This window comes from Arvicola amphibius, chromosome 7 (genome assembly GCF_903992535.2).
Source record: "Arvicola amphibius chromosome 7, mArvAmp1.2, whole genome shotgun sequence".
NCBI lineage: Eukaryota > Metazoa > Chordata > Mammalia > Rodentia > Cricetidae > Arvicola > Arvicola amphibius.
In genome coordinates this window covers 49,632,996-49,654,430 of record NC_052053.1, presented here as the reverse complement: position 1 = coordinate 49,654,430, position 21,435 = coordinate 49,632,996, and the positions used below count along the sequence as shown (strand labels likewise).

Sequence of the window (21,435 nt, the reverse complement as noted above, 5' to 3'; positions counted from 1 at the left end):
CTAGACATGGGGGAGCTCCTTGGAGTAAGGGACGTGAGGTAGCAGAGGGGTGGAGACAACTAGGAAGCTGACACCAGCTCTTGCTCAAACACACACCACACAGGGTGGCTGGTAGGAAGCACAGGGAGACAGATAGGCACGCTTAACGGCACTTACTGGGAGCTGCTGACTAAAACCATCCACATCCAACACTGTGTCCTGCACAACTGGTTAGATAGAGTGCAAGCCCTCCAGCAGCCTGCTGCCAACCTTTGGCAACACACACGCACACACGCGTGCGCGCGCGCGCGCGCACACACACACACACACACACACACACACACACACACACACACGGTACTAGTGGTGGTGGTGTAAACATGAACTTTATGGACGGAAACTTGAGAACAGTATCAAGCAGCACGGCAAGCACCTATATTAAGTATCTATCTAGACATTAGTAGCCATCCACCTAGTAGAAATGACATGTAGATATGCTCCTTATAATTCAGCACTCTTGCTTTCAGCAATGTCTCTGACAGATGCAGCTGCACAGACACGAAACAACACATGTAAGGTTATTCTTGTAGCATTGTATGTAATAAAGACAGAAAACAACACAAATCAGGGACTGGAAAAAAAAAGACAATGATACTTCCAGGTGATGGGTTTACTATACAACCATTAGGGAAAGAAAAATGGGAGCTGAAGAGACAACTCAGCTGTTAAAAGCACTGGTTGCTCTTGCAGAGAACCAGGGATTCAGTTCCTAGCACCCACAAGATGTTAAGTCCAGTTCCAGGGGACCTGATGCTCTCTGCTGGCCACTAAGAGCATTGCACACATGTGGTGCACAAGGATTACATGCTAGGAAAACACCCATATATATAAAATGAATGAAATTTTTAAAAATAAACAAGGAAGACGAACTCAGATGGCAACAGTGCTTGCTGCCCAGACTTGAAGCCCACGTGACAGGAAGGAGAGCCAAATCCCACAAGTTGTTCTCTGATCCCCACACATGTGCTATATATGGTACAGGCATACTCTCACACACACAATGAATAAGTAAATATTTTTAAAAGAACTACAGAGATGGCTTTGCAGATAAGTGGGACAAAAGGCTAGCAGTGGGGAAGAACAAGCAGCACATAACACAGATTTGTACTGTATTTTGTACCTTAAGTCAGAAAATATACTATCTATTCAAAATAGCTCAAATTAGTTTTAAAATAGAATTTCAAACTGCTGTAAAGTCTGTAAAACAATACAGTCTTTTAAATTACAAATCATGGCCGGGCGGTGGTGGCGCACGCCTTTAATCCCAGCACTCGGGAGGCAGAGTCAGGCGGATCTCTGTGAGTTCGAGGCCAGCCTGGTCTACAAGAGCTAGTTCCAGGACAGGCTCCAAAGCTACAGAGAAACCCTGTCTCGAAAAACCAAAAAAAAAAAAAAAAAAAAAAAAAAAAAAAAAAAAATTACAAATCATGATCTTATAGTTATAAGTCTGGTAAAGCACGTAAAATTAGACAGCAGAAGAGCATAAATAGGATATATTTGCCGACACCACATAACTAAGCACCAAGAGTGAGAATACTCAGTGTTCAGACAAAAACAAACACCACAGGCATCACAACATACAATTTTTCATTAAATGATAATCCCCCTCATTTCAATGTTGCAATCATTTTCAAAAGTCCTCACTCCATCCTTGAAAAGCATGCTGAGAGTAATGGTACACCTGCAATCCCAGCACCCGGGAAGAAAGACAGGGAGATCAGGAAAGAGTGCAGTCACAGAGCCAGTCAGGTGGGCGGGCTGCTGAATCACAGTGCAGGAGGAGCGGAGGCACATCTTCACAGCAGCGCAAACTGGGAGCTGTCTGGCTGACTCCTGACACTGGATGGCCACCTCCATTTCTCACAAATGACTTTTCTTCTAACAGAGACTCCCATGAGCTTAATTTAGTATCTGCTGTAAATTCAACCTCACAGTTTGTGTAGACGGAAAGCAAACTAACTATACTCAAGAGCAGCCAAGACAGCTGTACTCTTACAGCAGGAAGTGGAAATAGAGGATCCCTGAGCAAGCTGGCTAGACTAACCAAATTAGCAAGCTCTGGGCACCAGCCAGAGACCTTGCCTCAATATATGAGGTGGAGAGTGATTGAGGAGCTCCAGAGTCAGTCCCAGGCCTCCACAGGCACATGCACACACGTGTGCACTACAAGTACAAACAAACATACATAAGCACACTACATACATACACAAAATAAGATGATCTCTCAGGGACTTCTATATGATTTCCCAATTTAATCTCTCTATATATTTACACTTTTTGTTACTAATACAAAAAACAAAAAACAAAAATAAAACCCTTGATAGAAACAATTCAATAGAGAAAAGACCAATTTTTGTCTTACAGTTTCAGAGTTTCAGTCCTTGATCAGCCACCTGAGATAGAATTCAGAGCACCTGGCAGTAGCGAGTGGCAGAGGACACAGAGAAGAGGTCAGGGACAAGACACATCCTTCAAAGGTATATAGGAGAAACCTCCTCACTCTAGTCAGGCTCCACCTCCCGTAGTCTCCACCACCCATGAGAGTCAATATGAATCCATCAATTATGATCCAAAGCCCCATTGCTGGCAGCAACACCTTTAACACATGAGCTTTCTCAGATTTAAACCATAACATAAAGTTTGAATGCCAAACCGGGCGTGGTGGCGCATGCCTTTAATCCCAGCACTAAGGAAGCAGAGGCAGGTGGATCTCTGTGAGTTCGAGGCCAGCTTGATCTACAAAGTGAGTTCCAGGACAGCCAGGGCTATGCAGAAAAACCAACCAACCACCAAACAAACAAACAAAACAAAAACCTCACCTTGAATGCCAATTAACATGACTCCAGTCAAGAGTAAGTCACACTCTTAGCAGGACTGCAGGGCTTCAGGAAGGCATTCACTGAACACACCAACCAGCCTTCACTCCCCTAAGAACAGATGTCAATGAGGAAAAGACCCTGTCTGTAACTTCAGCTCTCTGCCCATCTTAAGATGAGCGGAACCAAATGATGTCTGAGGCCTGTCAAGGTTGGGGAAAGGTTCCCACAATGAAGGAAAGGCTCAGGCCTCTTTCTCACACCAGCAGCACTCCAAGCAGACAGAACAAACTGCAGTGTACAAAACAAACCATGGAGAAAGAAATAGGACTTGGGAGCCCTCGTGGGCTAAGGATGTGGCTCAGCAGGTAGACCATGCCTTGACTGCCCAAGCTCTCAACTTGGGTAAATGCTGGTGATCTCAGCATTCAGAAGACTTGGCAGAAGAATCAGACATTCAAGGTCATTCTCAGTTGCCTGTTGAGTTCAAGACCCTACGTCAAACAAACAAACAAACTTGTTAGTTATTTCCAGGCGAAGAAAACAGACAAAGAAAAAGGAGTTACCCAAGTTAAGTCAGAGACCACTAGCACTCACTATCAGCAAAGACAAGACCCAAGAAAAAGGTACTGCTGAACCAAGCGGGAGTCCACTTTGCTGAACAATGATAACCAAACCTAGTAAGTGGCCCTACCTAAGGAATCTAGCCACACAGTCAAGGCAACAACCATTTTCCCAAGCAGATGAGCAATGATGGTTCCTAGCTAGTGAACTGGTCACAAAGAGCCATGACTAGCTAATACTTTTAACCCTGTTGTTATCCCAGACACATACAAAGTAAAACTCTCATTCCATATGTACTGAGCACCTTGTCTGCAAAACAAACAAAGAAATGAGCAGGGTTTCTCAACACTTGAAAATATACAACCAGGATCTCCAAGACCAAAGATTGAATTCAAAGAAAAACAGAACATTTAAAAAGTCAAAGATCAAGCAAAGATGGACATGGAAGAAGCAGCTGAAAACCACAACAGCATACAGGACATTGAGCTTTCCACTACGGAAGAAGTGCCTCCCTAAGCAGCCTGCTGTGGCCAAGACAAAGTCTTTTTTTTTTGTAAAGATTTATTTATTTATTATGTATACAGTGTTCCTCCTGCATGTATGTCTGCAGGCTAGAAGAGGACGCAAGATCTCATTACAAATGGTTGTGAGCCATGTGGGTGCTGGGAATTGGACTCAGCACCTCTGCAAGAGCAGCCAGTGCTCTTAACCTCTGAGCCATCTCTCCAGCCCCAAGACGAATGTTTCACTATTTATACCTAGGGCCAAAGTAATCAATAAACTCAATGCAATCCTAGAAGAAAATCTTTATGGGTGTTTCTACTTGGATCTAGAAATGGATAAAACTGATTCTAAAATGTGCACAGAAACACAAAAGAGTAAACCAAGCCAACGTTCGAAGAACAGAGCTGCGTGCTTTAGTCTACCAGATTCTAAGATTTGTTTAAAGCTATATGTGATGTTGATGGCACAAAGGAACAAATTCTGCAGTGAATTAACAAAACATGGAGTTGCGATAGCCCCACAAACATAGATACTCAGGACTTGAAATGCCACCAATTCCCACACTGGAAAGTTCTACCACCCTACCACCACCCCAACCAAGAAATCCTACATAATCCCTTTATTTGGCTGCTGCTTCTTATCTGCACAATGGAGGCAGCCACCCTCCAAGGTTTTTTTTTAAGAAATCTTGTGTGAGGTTTGTTGTGAGGTGTGACATCTTCCTCAGAGCAGAGCAAAGCTGTAAGGCTTTTCCAGAGAAACCCTCCTCCGCTGGAGCACAGCTATAAGAACACTTCTGTGGGGGAAGCCTTTCCCTTCATAGCTGCAACATGTATATTCTTCTGTATGCTAACTAAAACAATCAATGTGTGAATTATTTCAGAAAGAAAAGGTAATCAAGGGCTGGAGAGATATTTGACTTAGCAGTTAAACCTACAGGCCGCTCTTCCAGAGGTCCCAAGTTTAGTTCCCAGCATTCAGATGGAAGTCTCAGAGGATCTGACACCCTCTTTGGGCCTCCACAGGTACTACACATATGTGGTACATAGACATACATGCAGGCAAAACATTCATATATAAAGGGAGAAAAAAAATTTTCAAGACAGGTTCCTCTGTGTATCCTGGTTATCCTGGAACTCACACTGTAGACCAGGCTGGCCTCAAACTCACAGAGATCCACCTGCCTCTGCCTCCCAGATGCTGAGATTAAAGGCCATTACCATGGAGGGGGGTTAAGAAATTACAGTAGTTTTGTTTTAATTAGTCTTCATGTTTTTAGACCTTGAAATAAATTTTGACCATATGGGGGGGAAAGGGGTGGTTTGTCTTTTTGTTTTGTTTTTTGAGACAAGAGTTTCTCTGTGTAACAGCCCCTAGCTGTCTTGGAACTTCCTCTGTAGACCAGGCTGGCCTTGAACTCAGAGACCCACCTGCCTTTGCCTCCCATCCCAAGTGCTGGGATTAAAGGCGTGCGTCACCACTGCCTGGCTATCTTTAAGATAAATAAAACAGACAAACTAGTCAAACTCACTTTAAAGGAGGAGAGAATGGAAGGGAGAAGGGGAAAGAAAAAGGCAGATAGAATGAAAACACAAATTATTAGTATCAGGAATACACTACAGGCATTAAGAGGATCACAAGAAGGACCAGGGATGTGGCTCAGGTGGCAGAATGCTTGCCTAACATTCATGAAGTCCTTCTTTCCATCCCCAGCCCTGCATAAACCAGGAATGATGACCAACACCTGTAATCCCAACACCAAGGATATGGAGGCAAGAAGATCAGAAGTCCAAGGTCTGGTCTACACAAGACCTGGTGCGGGAGAATTGCCTGTATTCTGTCAATCATGTTATAAATAAACGCTGATTGACCAGACAGAAAATATAGGTGGGAAAACCAGACAGGAAGTAGAAATGATGTAATAAGAACAGGAGAATTCTGGGAAGGAGGAAGTTGATTCCTCCCACTCCTGCCCAGACCACCGAAGCAGCAGTATGTGATCTGCCCCACTGAAAAAAGGTACTGAACCACATGGCTAACATAGATCAGAAAAATGGATTAATCAAAATGTGAGAGTTAGCCAGTGAAAGGCTAGAGCTAATGGGCCAATCAGCTTTATAACTTATAGTGATCTGTGTGATTTTCTTTGGGGCTTGCCAGCTGTGGGGTACCGGGTGGGACAGAAACTCCAACAAACAAGCAGGCCTGGCCGCATTCATGTTACAGAGACCTGTCTCAAAAACAAAAACAAACAAACAAACAAACAAAAACAAAAAACCCAAACAACAGAATAAGTAGGTAACCAGGAAGTATTACAAACAAAAGAAGCAAGGGGAATGAATCTAAGGAGCTGAAACACAAGAGACTTGGGTTCCCTCTGAGCACTCTGAGCAGTAGGAAGGTGCTAGCAAAACAGAGCCCACAAGAGGCGTGTTCATACTTTCTACTCCACAGCCAGTACCGAGCTTCACTGAGATAATCACTCCATGGTCAGGTATCAAGCCAACATTCACAACCTTTCTCTATTCATACTATAACAAGTTATTTTAACAAGTTATTTTAAAAGTTCTAGACAAGTTGCATGAATAACAATGTGGTATATTCATGCAATGGAATGTTACCAAATATTTAAAAGGAAAGCCTGCCAGCACTGGGGGCAGTGGGGGGCAGGGCGAAGAGGCAGGTGGATCTTTGAGTTCGAGACCAGTCTGGTCTACGAGTTCCAGAACAGCTAGGGCTACACAGAGAAACCCTGTCTTGAACACCCCCCCACACAAAAGACATAAAGGAAAGTCTGATACATGCTACAGCAGGGATGACCTTGAAAATATTCTATTAATTTAAAAGTGCCAGGCACAAAAGAATGTTTTGCATCATTATCTTCATATGAGATCCATGAAATGAGCAAATTCAGAGAGACAGAAAGTATAATTAGAGAGTTATCAAGAGGTGAGAGAGGGGAAAATGGGAGGCATTTTTTAAATTCATGTGTTTGGTGTTTTGCCTGCATGCATGCCTGTGTACCACACACAAGCCTGGTGCTCCAAGAGACTATATGAAGCCATTGGATCCCCTGGAACAGGTACAGATTGGCTTCAAACTCAAGACGTCTTGTTTTAGTCTCTCAAGTACTGAGACTGTAGGCACGTGCCACAAATGGACTACTCCCAAAATTCTGGGGGAGTGTGTTGTGCAGGGAAACAGGGAATGAGGTGAACCCTGCATGCACCAGCTTACAGTTTACCTGAGGACCCAACTACTCACATAAAGCTAGTAGGAAACTCTATGAGATTGTATCGGTTTCAGAATTCATCTGTGTTACACAAAATCAATGTTCAAAAAAGCTACAGAAAACTATCAGGGTCAAGAGATACCAAACACGGCTTTAGGAGACAGACAGGAACAGAGCGGTCAAAGGTGGGCAGATTAAGAACACTAGAGACTGTTAAGAACACAGCTACCAAAAAATCCGAGACAACAGGGCAAGGGGTAAGGGAAGTGCAGAGGAATGAGGGCAGAGGAGGTCTGAAGAAGTGTGCCCTCTTCCGCAAGACCTGAGCAGCAGCTGAATGTCTACCAAGACCCAGACACCACGTTAGCATCTGCAGGCCCTCCCCACATGTCTAATTCAACTCCAGGACGGCAATGTACCTTATGCTCCTCGCTGGAAAAATGTCTCTGCAACCCACCAGTGTACCCAAATCCCTCCACCAACACATGATTCCACATGTTCTTCAGCTTCTACTACATATTAGTCTGCATCACTCAAAGGGAGCCAGACTCCTGGTTAAATCATTCAGTGGCTTTTCCCACTTATCCCACAACAGACACATGTTTCCTTCCACACTACAAGGACCTTGTTAGGGCTGGAGAGATGGCATCCTTAGTGAAGCACTTGCTGACAACCTTGGGGGTCTGAACTCTGATTCCCAGCACCTACATGAACACAGGCTTGAGAGCACAGGACTGTAATCTTAGCTTTGAGCTCAGGTCCTCATGATTACCCAGCAACTTTTCACCCTGGAAAAAACTATCAACAGCCACTGAAGTTTGAGATAATTTCAGGTGGGCATGGCGGCCCACGCCATTAACCCCAGCACTCAGGAGGCTGAGGCAGGCATCTCTGTGAGTTCAAGGCCAGTCTGGTCTACAGAGTGAGTTCCAGGACAGCCAGGGATACACAGAGGAACCCTGTCTCAAAAAAAAAAAAAAAAAAAAAACAAGCAAAAAACAAAACAAAAAAATAAATAAATAAACCAACCTGGAAGAAAGAAAGAAGCTCTCTCTCTCTTTGCTTGTTGGTTCTCACTAGCAAGTTCATTTCTTCACTGGCACAAGAACCTACAACTTCAGGACTCCAGTGTATACTGAAGAAGATGAGACATCCGGCCTCAGGGACTGAACAACTGCTAGATTTTGAACCCTTCCATTCATAGACAGCCAATGTTGGATTAGCTGGACCACAACCTGCAAGTCATTCTAATAACTCCCCTTCCTATATATACAGGGAGATTCATTCTGTAAGTTCTGTCCCTCTAAAGAACCCTGACTACACACAGGGAAGTCCTGCCTCCTTCCTCAATCTCCTCCAGACCACTCTGTCCAAAAAGATGACTCAGAATATAAATCAGGCCAGGCGGGTGGCTCATACCTATAGCCAGCACTTAAGTGGGGCAGAGGAAGGTCATGATTCCTGACCACCCTGGGCCATAACAATGAGAATTTGTCTCAAAAAGGGTGGGGGGGAAGGCTGGAGAGATGGCTCAGCGGTTAAGAGCATTGTCTGCTCTTCCAAAGGTCCTGAGTTCAATTCCCAGCAACCACATGGTGGCTCACAACCATCTCTAATGAGATCTGGTGCCCTCTTCTGGCATGCAGGCAGACACACAGACAGAATATTGTATACATAATAAAATAAATATTTTTTTTAAAAAAGAGTTCTAAATTTAAAAAAAGAGGGAGGGGTGGCTGGGTGTTAGTGACTTTGGTTAGTGCCTTTAATCCCAGCACTTGGGAGGCAGAGATAGGTGGATCTCTGTGAGTTTGAGGCCAGCCTGGTCTACAGCGTGAGTTCCAGGCTCCAAAGCTACAGAGAAACCCTGCCTCAAAAAGCAAAAAAAAAAAAGGGGGGGGGGGGGCTAGAGAGATGGCTCAGAGGTTAAGAGCGCTGGCTACTCTTCCAGAGGTCCTGAGTTCAATTCCAGCAACCACATGGTGGCTCACAACTATCTATGATGAAATCTGGTGCCCTCTTCTGGTGTGCAGGCATACATGCAGGCAGGATGCTATATACATAACAAATAAATCTTAAAAAACAAAACAAAACAAAACAAAACAAAAAAAAACAAAAACACGGAGGGGGGAGACTATACATCAGGTCCCATTACTCCTCTCCAAAACTTCACAAACCACTGAGGGGTCAGCAAAGCCCTACTCTTCCCAGGCATTCTCCTGGCATTCTTGTGCAGCCCTCTGAGCTCTCTCCCAGCTCCTCCGGCCTGGCCTATGTTAAGCAATCCCAGCCTCAGGGCAGTGGCAGGCTAGTACCCTTGAGCTAACACCCTCTGCCTGCAACAATTTGGCCAACAGACCCTACCTCCGCTGGTCGAGCAATACCACCCTACACTGGAGTTCACCTCTGTCTATAGAACAAAGGTTCTAAGAGGGGAGGAGTTTCATCCTGTTCTCTACTGATCAAAATACTACCTAGCACATGTGTGCTCAATAAACATTTGTAGAAGAAAAGGAAATACCAAGAAAAAAAGTTTACTGCTGAATACTTTCAACACTCCTAAAAGTGGACTGTTCTTAGGCAAGTCACTAAAATTTAAAAAGAATATGTGGGACATAAAAAAAAATGCCAGAGTCCATTTTTTCCTCTTTATGACTAAACCATTTCCACCCTAAATGATCCTGACAAAATGTTACCATCTGCTAACCCCTAGAAAATTCATCAACAATACCACCAACTACTGCCAACACTATGATCACCACCATCATCTTTATCACCACAACCACTACCACCATTGCAACCACCACATCACATGATTCTTGGCTTCCAACTCTTGTTTAGCCCAACACCATGTGTTAGACCTCAGGTTTTTCTGTCTCATCATCATAGACATAAACAAACCCTAGAAAAACCCAGTCTGTGGAGGATGAAGGGCAGTTTGGAACTAGAATCCATAGTCTTTCAGATAAAGAACCCTCCGAGTCTAAGGAAACTGATCTTCAAACAAGGCAAGCAAATTCACACAAAGCATGAAGCAAAGAAGTAACCATTTGATTGAGTCATTAGTTCGGATTACAAATCTACCTATCTTTTTATTGCAAAAAAAACCACTTTTGTTGCAAGAAGATATCTGGAACATCAGGAAGCTTAAGAAGAGATGATGGTTCCTGAATGTGAGGCAGAGGCAGGAAGATGGCCAAGCTGGAATTCCAGGTCATGCCTGTCTACACAAGATATGACTCAAAAAAAAAAAATAAATAACTTCATTTTTTTCTATCTCCCCTAAATCTCAATTCCCTATAAACAACAATTTTGATTTAAAATACTTTCATACTTCTATATATATAATAAATAATTGTTTGTTTTTTAAAAATGGAGTCAAACCATATAGAATAAGCCTCTAAATGTCTTTCTTCTTCCATTTACTGTAACATAGGTGGCCTTCACTGGTGGCTCTTTGAAGTATGTGGAGAAGGCTCTTGCCACCAAACCTGATGACTTGTTTCATCTCCAACACCTACTTAAGGGAGGAAAGAGATATGAGTATGTAAAGCTGTCTTCTGACTTCCACATGCACACATGACACATTCAAGCCCAAACAGGATCATACGCAGACGATTAAACAGAAGCATGCCTGCAGAAAATGTCCTTGTGGGCCTTGAATGGACTTCCTACAATGACAGGCCCATGCATTTTATTCTATTTTATTTCAGACAGGGTCTCCCTAAGTAACTCTGGCTGACCTAGAACTCCCTATATAGACTAAGTGGCCTCAAACCCACAGGGATCTGCCAGCTTCTGTCTGCCTCTTAAAAGTGTCTACCACCACACTGATCAAGGTCTGCAATTTTGTTTGTTTGTTTGTTTGTTTGTTTGTTTTGGAGACAGGGTTTCTCTGTGTAGTCTTGGCTGTCTGGCACTCACTCTGCACACCAAGCTGGCCTTGAACTCATGGAAATTCACCTGCACTTGCCTCTGCCTCCTGAGTGCTGGGATTAAAGGCATGCCCGGCTAGGTCTGTACTTTTTAATTTCATGTCTATATTTTTAGAAAATTAGTGATGGCCAAAAAACCTTTAGTTTATGTGGCTTATCTCAAATATTGTCCATATTAGAAAATAAAGTTGAAGCCGGGCGGTGGTGGCGCACGCCTTTAATCCCAGCACTCGGGAGGCAGAGGCAGGCGGATCTCTGTGAGTTCGAGACCAGCCTGGTCTACAAGAGCTAGTTCCAGGACAGGCTCCAAAGCCGCAGAGAAACCCTGTCTCGAAAAACCAAAAAAAAAAAAAGAAAATAAAGTTGAAAATTTTAAATATATCCATTTATTCATGCAAAACTAAGCATATTTATTATTTATTTTTAAAACTAAATATCTGCTTCTTCCCAAACAAGTAAACTTGGTTGATAAGCATAGCTCTTCCCTAAGCTTCTCAAAGGCTGCCTGCCTTACAGAATCTGAAGTCTCGACGATCTTCTCTAAAGGGACATTGAAAACTACTTCCTCACCTTGCAGTCTGAAGGCACTTCTCACCCCTGTGCAACTGTGTATCATATACGAATCTGCTAATCCCTTAGAAAACGCTGGTTCCCTGACTATGCCTGTAAATATCACACTGGTATGGGCAACACGGTGGCAATACAAATTCTCTAAAACCAGTTTGAAAAGGAAAAATAAATTTTAATACAAATAACCACAGTCTACCAGTTGCAGTTCCAAGTAAAAATGACAGATGAGAAAACAAAAGAGAAAAGAAAAATGAAAAGGTGGCTGTTCGGGTGACCACGCAAACAGTTGCTGCAGTGTTGTTACCGGGAACACTGTCTCACATCAGTATACAGCAAAGAGGTTTATACACATTCCCACTAGGTCTCAGAGCATCAAAAGAATACGTACACAGGCCGGCAAGATGAGCTGAAGACTCTTGGCATGCAAGCCTGACAGCCTGAGTTGATTCCTGGAACCCATGGAAAGGTGGAAGGAGACACAGACTCCCCAAAGTTGTCCTCTGACATAGACATCCCAGACACACACTTCTAAACACACATGATAATAAATAAACTTTCTTTATTTGTGGGTTTTGTTTGGTTTTCAAGACAGGATTTCTGTATAACAGCCCTGGCTGTCCTGGAACTTGATTTATAGACCAGGCTGGCCTCAAACTCACAGAGATCGTCCTGCCTCTGCCTTCCAAGTACAGGGTTTAAAAGCATGTGCCATCAACACCAGGATAATAAAGTTTATTTTTATATACACACACATAAAAGGAAAGGGCAGATCGGAAGCACCTATAATCTCAATACCTGAGGAACGGAGAAGAGACCACGGTAACAGTTCAAGGTCTTTCTCCGCTATGTACTGAGTTAGGGACCCACCTAAGCTACAGGACCCATCTCCCCTCCGAACCATTGAGAGGTATCAGAGACACCTAGGCCAGGATTCCTTGACGTGAGCTTCCTGGGTCATTGGCAGCCATGTTTCCAGTTTAGTCGACACTTTCTGAAAGTCTCCACCAACTTTCTGAAGCTACATCAAAATCAGCATATTATAATGTTCTCAGTGATGAATTTGAAGTATCTTAGCAAGTCACACTTGTCTACTTCACATCAGTGCTCAAAAGAACTACTGATTCAAGGTGGAATAGAACCAAGTTGCCCACACTTGCTTGAGTTAAGGTATTTCATACAAGAAAAGAAAATGTCAGGCTAGACAGGTGGCTCAGCAGTCAAGAGAGCGTACTGCTCTTGCAGCTTCAGGGAGGAGCTGTTGTCTCTGGCCTCCCACAGGCACCTGCACTTATGTGCATATACCCATAGACGTACACGTAATTAAAAATAATTAAAAGAAAAAAAGGAGCTAAAGAAATGGCTTAGTGATTAAGAGCACTGGTTACTCTTCAAGAGGATCGGGGTTTGATTCCTAGCAGCCCACATGGCGACTCACAACCACCTGTAACTCCAGTTCCAAGGTTTCTGATGCCCTCTTCTGGCACTACAGGCCCTGCATACATGTGGTGCACAGACATACATGCAGACAAAACACATACACATAAAAATTTATTAAAATATTCCAGGAAATGGTGGCACTCGCCTTTAATTCCAGCACTTGGGAGGCAGAGGTAAGCAGATCTCTGGAAATTCAAGGTCAGCTTGGTCTACAGAGAGAACTAAGTTCTAGGACAGACAAGACTACCAAAGAAACCCTGTCTCAAAAAACAAACAAATAGAATAAACAAATAAATAGAATAAAAGGAGGTAAACAGATAAAAGAAAAAGCTAACATCAACAACAACAAAAAAGAGGTACTAGAGGAACAGTTATGCAGGTAAGAGCACTCACTTGTTGCTCTTAGAGGACCCAGGTTCAATTCCCAGATCTACACAGTGGCTCATGACTATCTGTAACTCAGTTCCAAGGGATCCAACACTCTCTTCTGACCTCTGCAGATATCAAAATATTCATACACATAAAGCAAATTAGATCTTAAGAAAAAACTTCAATTTTCAAATATAAGTTCACCCCAAAGCAGCCATTGTTTACAGTAGTCACTATTGTTAAGAAGTATTTATGACGACTGAATCTCAAGGTATACGAGACCCTTGCATAGGCTATATTTGCTTACACAGTATGATGGTTCAGTAAGTTCAGCTTGAGAAGTATCACTGCCACAGTACAACCAGGACACTAACTAACTAGCTCCTGGCTGGCCTTGGCAACGCATTAGTCTAAGCTGACCTTAACTGTTAGCCATCAACACCACAGGTACGGTCAGCACTGTGATCCAATTAAATAAAAGGTTAATAAAAATGTCAATGGCAACTAAGCATCAGGAGAGAAGAAGGTGAAGACAGCTCCATCACTGAGAACAGGGCTATTTCTCAGAGAAAGTAACAGAGCACTCCTCAGATCAGGGGGCACACTGCTTCCACACTTAACTTCCCCCACCTTGCTCCAAAGTGAGAACTTTCAGGACCTGCTCATAACTGAGAAGGTCAAAGATAGTATCAATTAGGTCTGGTTGAACTCTTCAGTTCACAACAGTTTGAGGATATGATACAAGTGCAGTAAAAAAAAAAAAAAATCCATGCTCTTTAGGTGGAGACCACCTTTACCACCAGCACTCAGAGGCAGAGGCAGGAAGATCTCTGTGAGTTCAGGGCCAGCCTGGTCTACACAGTGAGTTCCAGGACAGCCTGCACTGTTCCACTGAGAAATCCCGTCTTGAAAAACCAAACAACAGCCCTCGCCCCCCCCAAAATCCATGCCCGACAGTAGAGTCCCAACTTTTAGTAAGAGCAGATAGATGGGAAGAACTATGGATGCTTCAAGGCCACCTAAGTCCAGTCCTCTTCCCGACAGAATGCAGGCCCCCAAACAGAAAAGGGCTTGTCCCATGTCAACAACAAACCAGAAGTGGACTCTGGCTAGAAACAGACGGAATAGTCATAATTTTCTTATGCAAAGAACTGCTCCACCACTAACTAATAACTACAGTAGCAAAAAAACGCTAAGCAGATCTAGCAGGAGCTGACACAGTATTGTTTCAGAAAGTCCTTTGACGTTAAAGGAAAAGCAATGATCAGAAACCTGGAAAGCACTCACCATGTTCCACGAACACGTTGCAGTGTGGACCCCCATGCCGTGATGACTCTCGCTTCCCTGACCCCTTGATAAAATGCAGGGCGGGCAAACTAGGCCTTCTTTGGTCCCCAAGAACTTTTCCAGGCTGCTGCCCCATAAAGCAATGAATGATAGGCACCCTTTTCCAGAAGAAGGTTCAAGATCTTCCAGAATGATCCGTGGGGATTAGCAGGAAACAGTATGTACCCAGAACTTCACACCACTGCCTCCCACGGCAGTAAATGGGGTCAATCACAGAAAGACGACTTCCATGAGAACGGGAAACTGGGTCTGACGTTCACACGTGTAAACAGGAGTCTGGAATTCTATTCCAAGTTGATTAATTTGAAGTCATGTAATCACAACGCTACCCAAAAGTTTCTTGATTCTAAGTGTATTTTGAGGGCTGAAGAAGAGTTTCTTTGCAAGAAGAGAATTTTAGATAGAAACGTCCACAGGGAAGTCTGAAAAGGTTCAACAGTACTAAAAGTCATTTCAACTCCCCAGCGGGCTGGAAACAGAACATCTTTGACGGCTCTCTGCACCTTCTCCTGTAGAAGTCACCAATCTCCTATCTGTCTCTCCAACCAATTTCCTGCCCTCTCTTCCCTACCCTGCTCTCCGGAAAGACACCGGTCACACAGATCTCAACCAGAGCTTGCTCTCCACTCTGCCGAGAAGGAATGCATGGCCAGCAACTTTTAAGTCCGCTTTTTAAAAGGCCTGTGAAACCAATCCAGACTTTTCCTTTGCATTAAAGTTTTGGGCTGCACTGAGACCAATGGGGCTGTAGGTGACATTGGAAGAAGTCAGGACATCGGAGGCCGGCGGAAGCAATCTGGGAGGACCGCGGAGATCTCTTGACAGCAGGGAGATGATTTGAATGAGGGGTTCCGTGGCAAAACTTGGGGTTGGGATCGAGCGAAGGACGGCCTCGGGGTGAGAAAGAGACTTCCCCAGGCGGGGCGCGGGCGGCTTACTCGGGGTGACGCTCCTCCACGTCTCAGGAAACTGAGTGTCCCAGGTAGGATGAAACTGAGACCACCCTGGATGTCCCAGAGCTAGAGGAGAGCTGTAATGGACGAAGGACTCCCGCGGTCCCGAACTGGGAGGCGGTCACAGGGGAGGAGGCCCGGCGCCTCAGCTGCCCCGAGCCAGGGGTCTCTCCGTGACACCCCTCCCCCGGCCTCGGACTCTGCCGCCGCTGAGCAGTCACATCCCCGGCGCTGCCGAGGGACCCGGCTTCTCCAGCCAGTGGGGGTGTGTGCCGCGGAAGGGCTCCCTTCTTAGCCGTAGGACCCTACAACCGGCTCCAGGTCCAGCGCTTCTCATGGATAGACACCGACCCCTGAGGCCGCCATGATGGATTACGAGCTGCTCCACAACGAGGCCAGGCCCCGCCCCCGGCCCCGCCCCCGGCGACGCCGTAACACCCTGCGCGAGGTCTGATGGGTGACCGTCGCGGCTCTCCTACTCGCCGCCGCACCTTCAGGCTGCCGCCGCTCTGCCCGCGACCGGCCGGCCCCGAACGACCTTTTAAAGGTAGGTTTTCTGAGCTCAAGGTGAGCAATGAGGAAGCGCCCGCCTCCTCTGCTTTATTATTGGTCTTCCGGTAACCGGCGTTTGTTCCCTCCCCTCCCGCCATCCAATTGGCCAGTGAGGGTGAAAGAGCCAACTAATTTGTGTTCGGTGCTGCCGCGAGGCATGTTGGGAGCTGTGGTCCTGGCGCCCCTGTGCTGCTCGCTGAGGCCCCAGCCTCCAGCTCCTTTAGCTAGAGAGCTGGTCCCGCCCCCTGGGAACCGGTGGACTCTGGTCAGCCAACATCTTCACTGCTCGTAGCGAAGACAGCGGGCGAGTCAGAGCCAGGGGAAAACTACGGATTGGAGTTTCCCAGAACCGGAGTTGGATTACTTTGAGCCTCGTTAGGGGAGAAACTTTGGCTCGCTTTAGAAAACAAGATGACCGACCAGTGCGTTACGTCCTCAGGATTTCGGAAAGGCATAAATATTGGGAACCTGGGAAGAAGTATTGAGAAAGCAAGTCTCAACGATCCTTTGGGACAGGAAGAAGTTGAAGAAGCAATGTTTGTTCGGAGTATCGCAGGCGCGGTCGTGCATGTTTGCACTAGTATGAATCCTCACCATGACATTTCACAGTGAGATATGCATTCTCATAAAATTAAAAGGCGAAAATTGCCCAGGTTACCAGACCTCAAAAGCCTGTGAAACTACCCCACACCTGTGAAAGTTCATCCTCTGCCGCCTTCTCGGGACATCCCCCGCCCCCAGTCTTCACTGTTCCTATTACCTGGGCCCATTTCTTTCTCTAAATTTTTATTTTTTTTTTTTTTTTTTTGAGACATGGTTTTTCTATATTGCCCTGGCTGTCCTGGAACTCGCTCTGTAGACCAAGCTGGCCTCGAACTCACAAAGATCCACCTGCCTCTGCTTTCCTTGTGCAGGGATTAATGGCCTGTGCCACCACCTGGGCCCATTTCTTAAGGACACACTCACCACAGCACTCAGTCTGCACTTTTACATAAAATGCTGTTCCCACTTTAGGTGAAGTATCACTTAAACGTTGCTACTCCTTGCTCAAAAGCATGCCTTTTCTACCACAGCATTCAGTACCAAATAATTGTTGAGCTAATGTCAAGCAAGCTTTTCAGATGTTACTGCTGACGTTACTGCTGGGATGTGTGTCCAGCTAAGTACTTTAGAAATCTTCTGCCAGATTAAGAAGTGGCACTTGTTTTTTGAAAATGGCATTTCAAGAAGCACACACATTTAACCTCAGCACTCAGATCTCTGCAAGTTCAAGGCCATCTTAAGCAACATAGTAAGACCCTGAATTTAAAAAAAAAAAAAAAAAAGGAAAAAAGTGGCATGTCACTTAAAATACTGAATGTCAAGCAAAAGAAAACTTGTGCCCAGATTTAGAAGCGGAATTTGTAAATTCTAGTGAGTGAACTTGTTCACTCACAGGACAGTCTTAGTGTCATCTTGTTTTAAGTTTTGGCTATTAGACTTTCTCCTAACTTGTACTGCCAGTCTTCAGACTGGATGCCCTTGTTCCCCATTATTTACCTGTTCTCATCCTGATCACTGTTTTGTTTTGTTTTCTTTTTTTTAGATTCCTTTTAATTTCTATTTATGCTTTAGCCCTTTTCTTTCCCCATCCACATTCTTCACTCTCTGGTTGAACTTTAAACTGAACAGCCAAATCCTAGCTTTTTAAGAGATTTTTATGTACATGTATGTATAGGTGCATGCATGAGTTTATGTGCACCACTGCCATACCTATTACCGATAGAGGCCAAAAGGCATCAGAACCCCTGGAGCTGGAGTGGCAGACATGGCTATGAGCTGGAAACCAAACCCAGCGCTTCTGCAATAGTAGTAAGTGCTCTTAACGACCGAGCCACCTCCCCAGTTCCTCGGACTGCAACTCTTCAATAAGTATTTCTTGAACCGACATTCAGTGGTTTGATTTTGAGACAGGATTTTCAGCCCAGGCTGCCCTCCAACTCCCTTATACTTCTGATCTCTCTACAACCTCTTTCCAAGTATGCCCCCACTAAAACCGGTTCAAGCAGTGCTAGGGATGGAAACCAGGGCCTTAAGAATGCTAGGTGAGCCGGGCGGTGGTGGCGCACGCTTTTAATCCCAGCACTCGGGAGGCAGAGGCAGGCGGATCTCTGTGAGTTCGAGACCAGCCTGGTCTACAAGAGCTAGTTCCAGGACAGGCTTCAAAGCTACAGAGAAACCCTGTCTCGAAAAACCAAAAAAAAAAAAAAAAAGAATGCTAGGTGAGCACCCTACCAAGGCGGTTACATTCCCAGTCCTAGCAACCAACACATACTGAGCACCTATTCCTGGTTCTGGCATACAGCACTAAGAGAAGGTGCCTTCTTACTCGGCATACAAAAAGAGGAACAGGGTAGGCGGTGGTGTCGCACGCCTTTAATCCCAGAACTCAGGAGGCAGAGGTAGGCAGATCTCTAAGTTTGAGGCCAGCCTGGTCTACGAGAGCTAGTTCCAGGACAGGCTCCAAAGCTACATACAGAGAAACCCTGTCTCAAAAAAGAGAGGGGGGAAGGAGAGAGGAAGAAAGGAACAGAACAGGTAGTCAGTAGGTAAAATGGTGATCCAAACAAAACTCAGTCTTGGAGCTAGAGAGATGGCTTAGTGGTTAAATGCACTGACTGCTGTTCCAGAGGACCCTGGTCCAATTCCTAGCACCCACATGGCAACTCACAACCATATGTAACTCTAGTTCCAGGGCATCTCATTCCCTTTTCTGGTCTTGGAAGGTACCTGGCATATCATGCGGTACACAGCCATACACACAGGCAAAATACCCATACACATTTAAAAATAAGACCAACCTCAATACTGCAAACTACACTCCTAGATCCATAGCCCTTCGCAGCTGGTTCAACCTGTGCTCATACATGGCTTTGGTGCCGTGCTGAAGCTCAAATCTGTTCTTCATTCAATTTCCTAATTGTTTTCCTCATCTAAAACCAAAGGGCATTGCTCCTAATTGTTTCTGGTACTCTACTTGACCTTGGCCTCGCAGCTCAGCTCTGCCTCTCTGTCCTTGCTACAGTGCAATCGCCTGCACCTATACTGTAGCCTTATCTCAGACCATCAGTTTGTACTTGCATTTTTCTTTCAGATGAGCTCCAAGCCTCATCTGTAATTTTCTCCCTAGAGATGCACTACTTTTTTTTTTTGATAATTTGTTACTCTTAAAGTTATTTTTGACTAGACTCAGAAGCTCCCAGCAAGACAGCCTACATCTGACAATTTGTTGCTGGGGTTTTTCATTGGTTTTCTTCATTCTGTTGGCCAGAAGTTTAGCATTTTCTGCAGCCTCCTTGTTTTCCTTAGTGTGCTGTTTCTTCTTCAGAGCAATACATCAACACTTACACTGCAGAACAGTGGTGGAACAAGACGCTTTCCTGACAACAGTGGACATCCTCTTTTCAGAGACTAAAAAGCTTTCAGATTCTGCTAGCACTTTTGGGTTCCAGCAGCCGAGACATAGCCAATCAGTTCATGAATATCTTTCTCTCCTTTTTTCTTACAGTAACCGAATTGAGAGCACTCAAGTTTCCACCCGTGAACAGACAAGCACTTCCTCCCTCCAGCCCTCCTTGGTCTGTAACAGGAACACCCCTTACCCTACAGCAGGCCCACTCTGCCAGGGGTCAGCACGCCTTGCTTCATGGGAAAACCTTGTTTGTTGTTCCCCTCACTGATTCTGACCACGTGACCCTCCTCTCTTCACCCAGAGCATCAGCAGCTACTTCTGTGGCCATGCACTTCTAGAAAGCACGAAGCTTGTGCTCACTATCCACGTTGATGAGTTTCTGACAGCCACTGGTAGGGAGCTACTCAGCTTCATCTTGATACAGCTGACTACCTAGGAGGCTCCATGGAAAAACAAGCAAGATACACTACTTTTTAACACTAGTAAACCTTTAAGGGGTCAAACTACAGCATGCAGATCCCAGCAAGTATCTGAAGGGACAGCTAATGTTTAATGTATCCTGGATTTCTCAAAGACTTTCATTAAAAGTGGTTCAACTCAATCAAATTTTGTTCTTTTCATAAAGCAAAGCTTGGTAACAAAACTTCAGCTTTTTCTTATCCCACTGAACCGTTACACTTACTGAGGGCGCCCTCTGGTGGACATAGTGGTGGAAAGCACATACCCAGCTAAAGATGCTTTTGGACCTTTTGGAGTGAGCTGCCCAGAAGCTTGGGAGAAACAGGGAAGGACAGCTGAGCTTGAGTGGGACTTAGGCCCCCATTCCCATTCCCTAAGAGCTGAACAACTGCCAAGCGATGGTGGTGCTAGCCTTTAATACCAGCCCTTGGGAACAGGCAGATTTCTGTGAATTTGAGGCCAGCCTGGTCTAAAGAACTAATGCCAGGACAGCCAGGGCAATACACACACACACAAAAAAAAAAACCCTGCCTCAAAAAATAAATAAATAAATGGGGAAAAAAGTGAACCACCTGGGAAATCTGGGACAGGTAACCCCACCTGAAGTGGCAGTAGAGATACAGGAAATAACTGGTACCATAGGATAAAATTAAGTTGTTAACTATGACCATCTCAGAAAGAGTTGTTTACTGACTGACACCATGTGATGGTTAATCTTGATTGTAAACTTGATAGGATTTAGAATCACATGGAAACAAACCTCTGGAAGCTCTACCAGTAAGCTTCTAGACTGGGTTGAGGTGGAAGAACCACCCTAACTGTGGGCAGCAGCATTTCACTGCCTTGAGTTTCGGCTGGATAGAATGGAGATGGTGAGCCCAGCATCAGCGCTCATCTGCCTGTGGACAGGATGTGACCAGCCACCTCAAGCTTCTGCCACCAGCACAGACTGTACCCTGGGCAGATGGGCAGCACTTAATAGACTCCGTAGGTTATTTAAAATTAAAAAAGGCAGGGAGGGCCGGGCGGTGGTGGCGCACGCCTTTAATCCCAGCACTTGGGAGGCAGAGGCAGGCGGATCTCTGTGAGTTCGAGACCAGCCTGATCTACAAGAGCTAACTCCAGGACAGGCTCTAAAGCTGCAGAGAAACCCTGTCTCGAAAAACAAATAAACAAACAAAAAAGGCAGGGAGGGGGGACAAGGCAG

At 45.0% G+C, this 21,435-nt stretch overlaps 1 protein-coding gene across 1 annotated transcript in view; it reads right to left on the bottom strand.

The window, feature by feature from the left end:
- The window catches only part of Abl1 (ABL proto-oncogene 1, non-receptor tyrosine kinase), a 118,519-nt gene extending 102,337 nt beyond the window's left edge, over nt 1-16,182 (bottom strand). Inside the window, exon 1 of the mRNA XM_038336685.1 lies at nt 14,754-16,182. Coding sequence (XP_038192613.1) covers nt 14,754-14,889 — 136 coding nt within the window. The 5' untranslated portion in view covers nt 14,890-16,182. The remainder of the gene's footprint in view (nt 1-14,753) is intronic.
- Nucleotides 16,183-21,435: the final 5,253 nt, after the last annotated feature.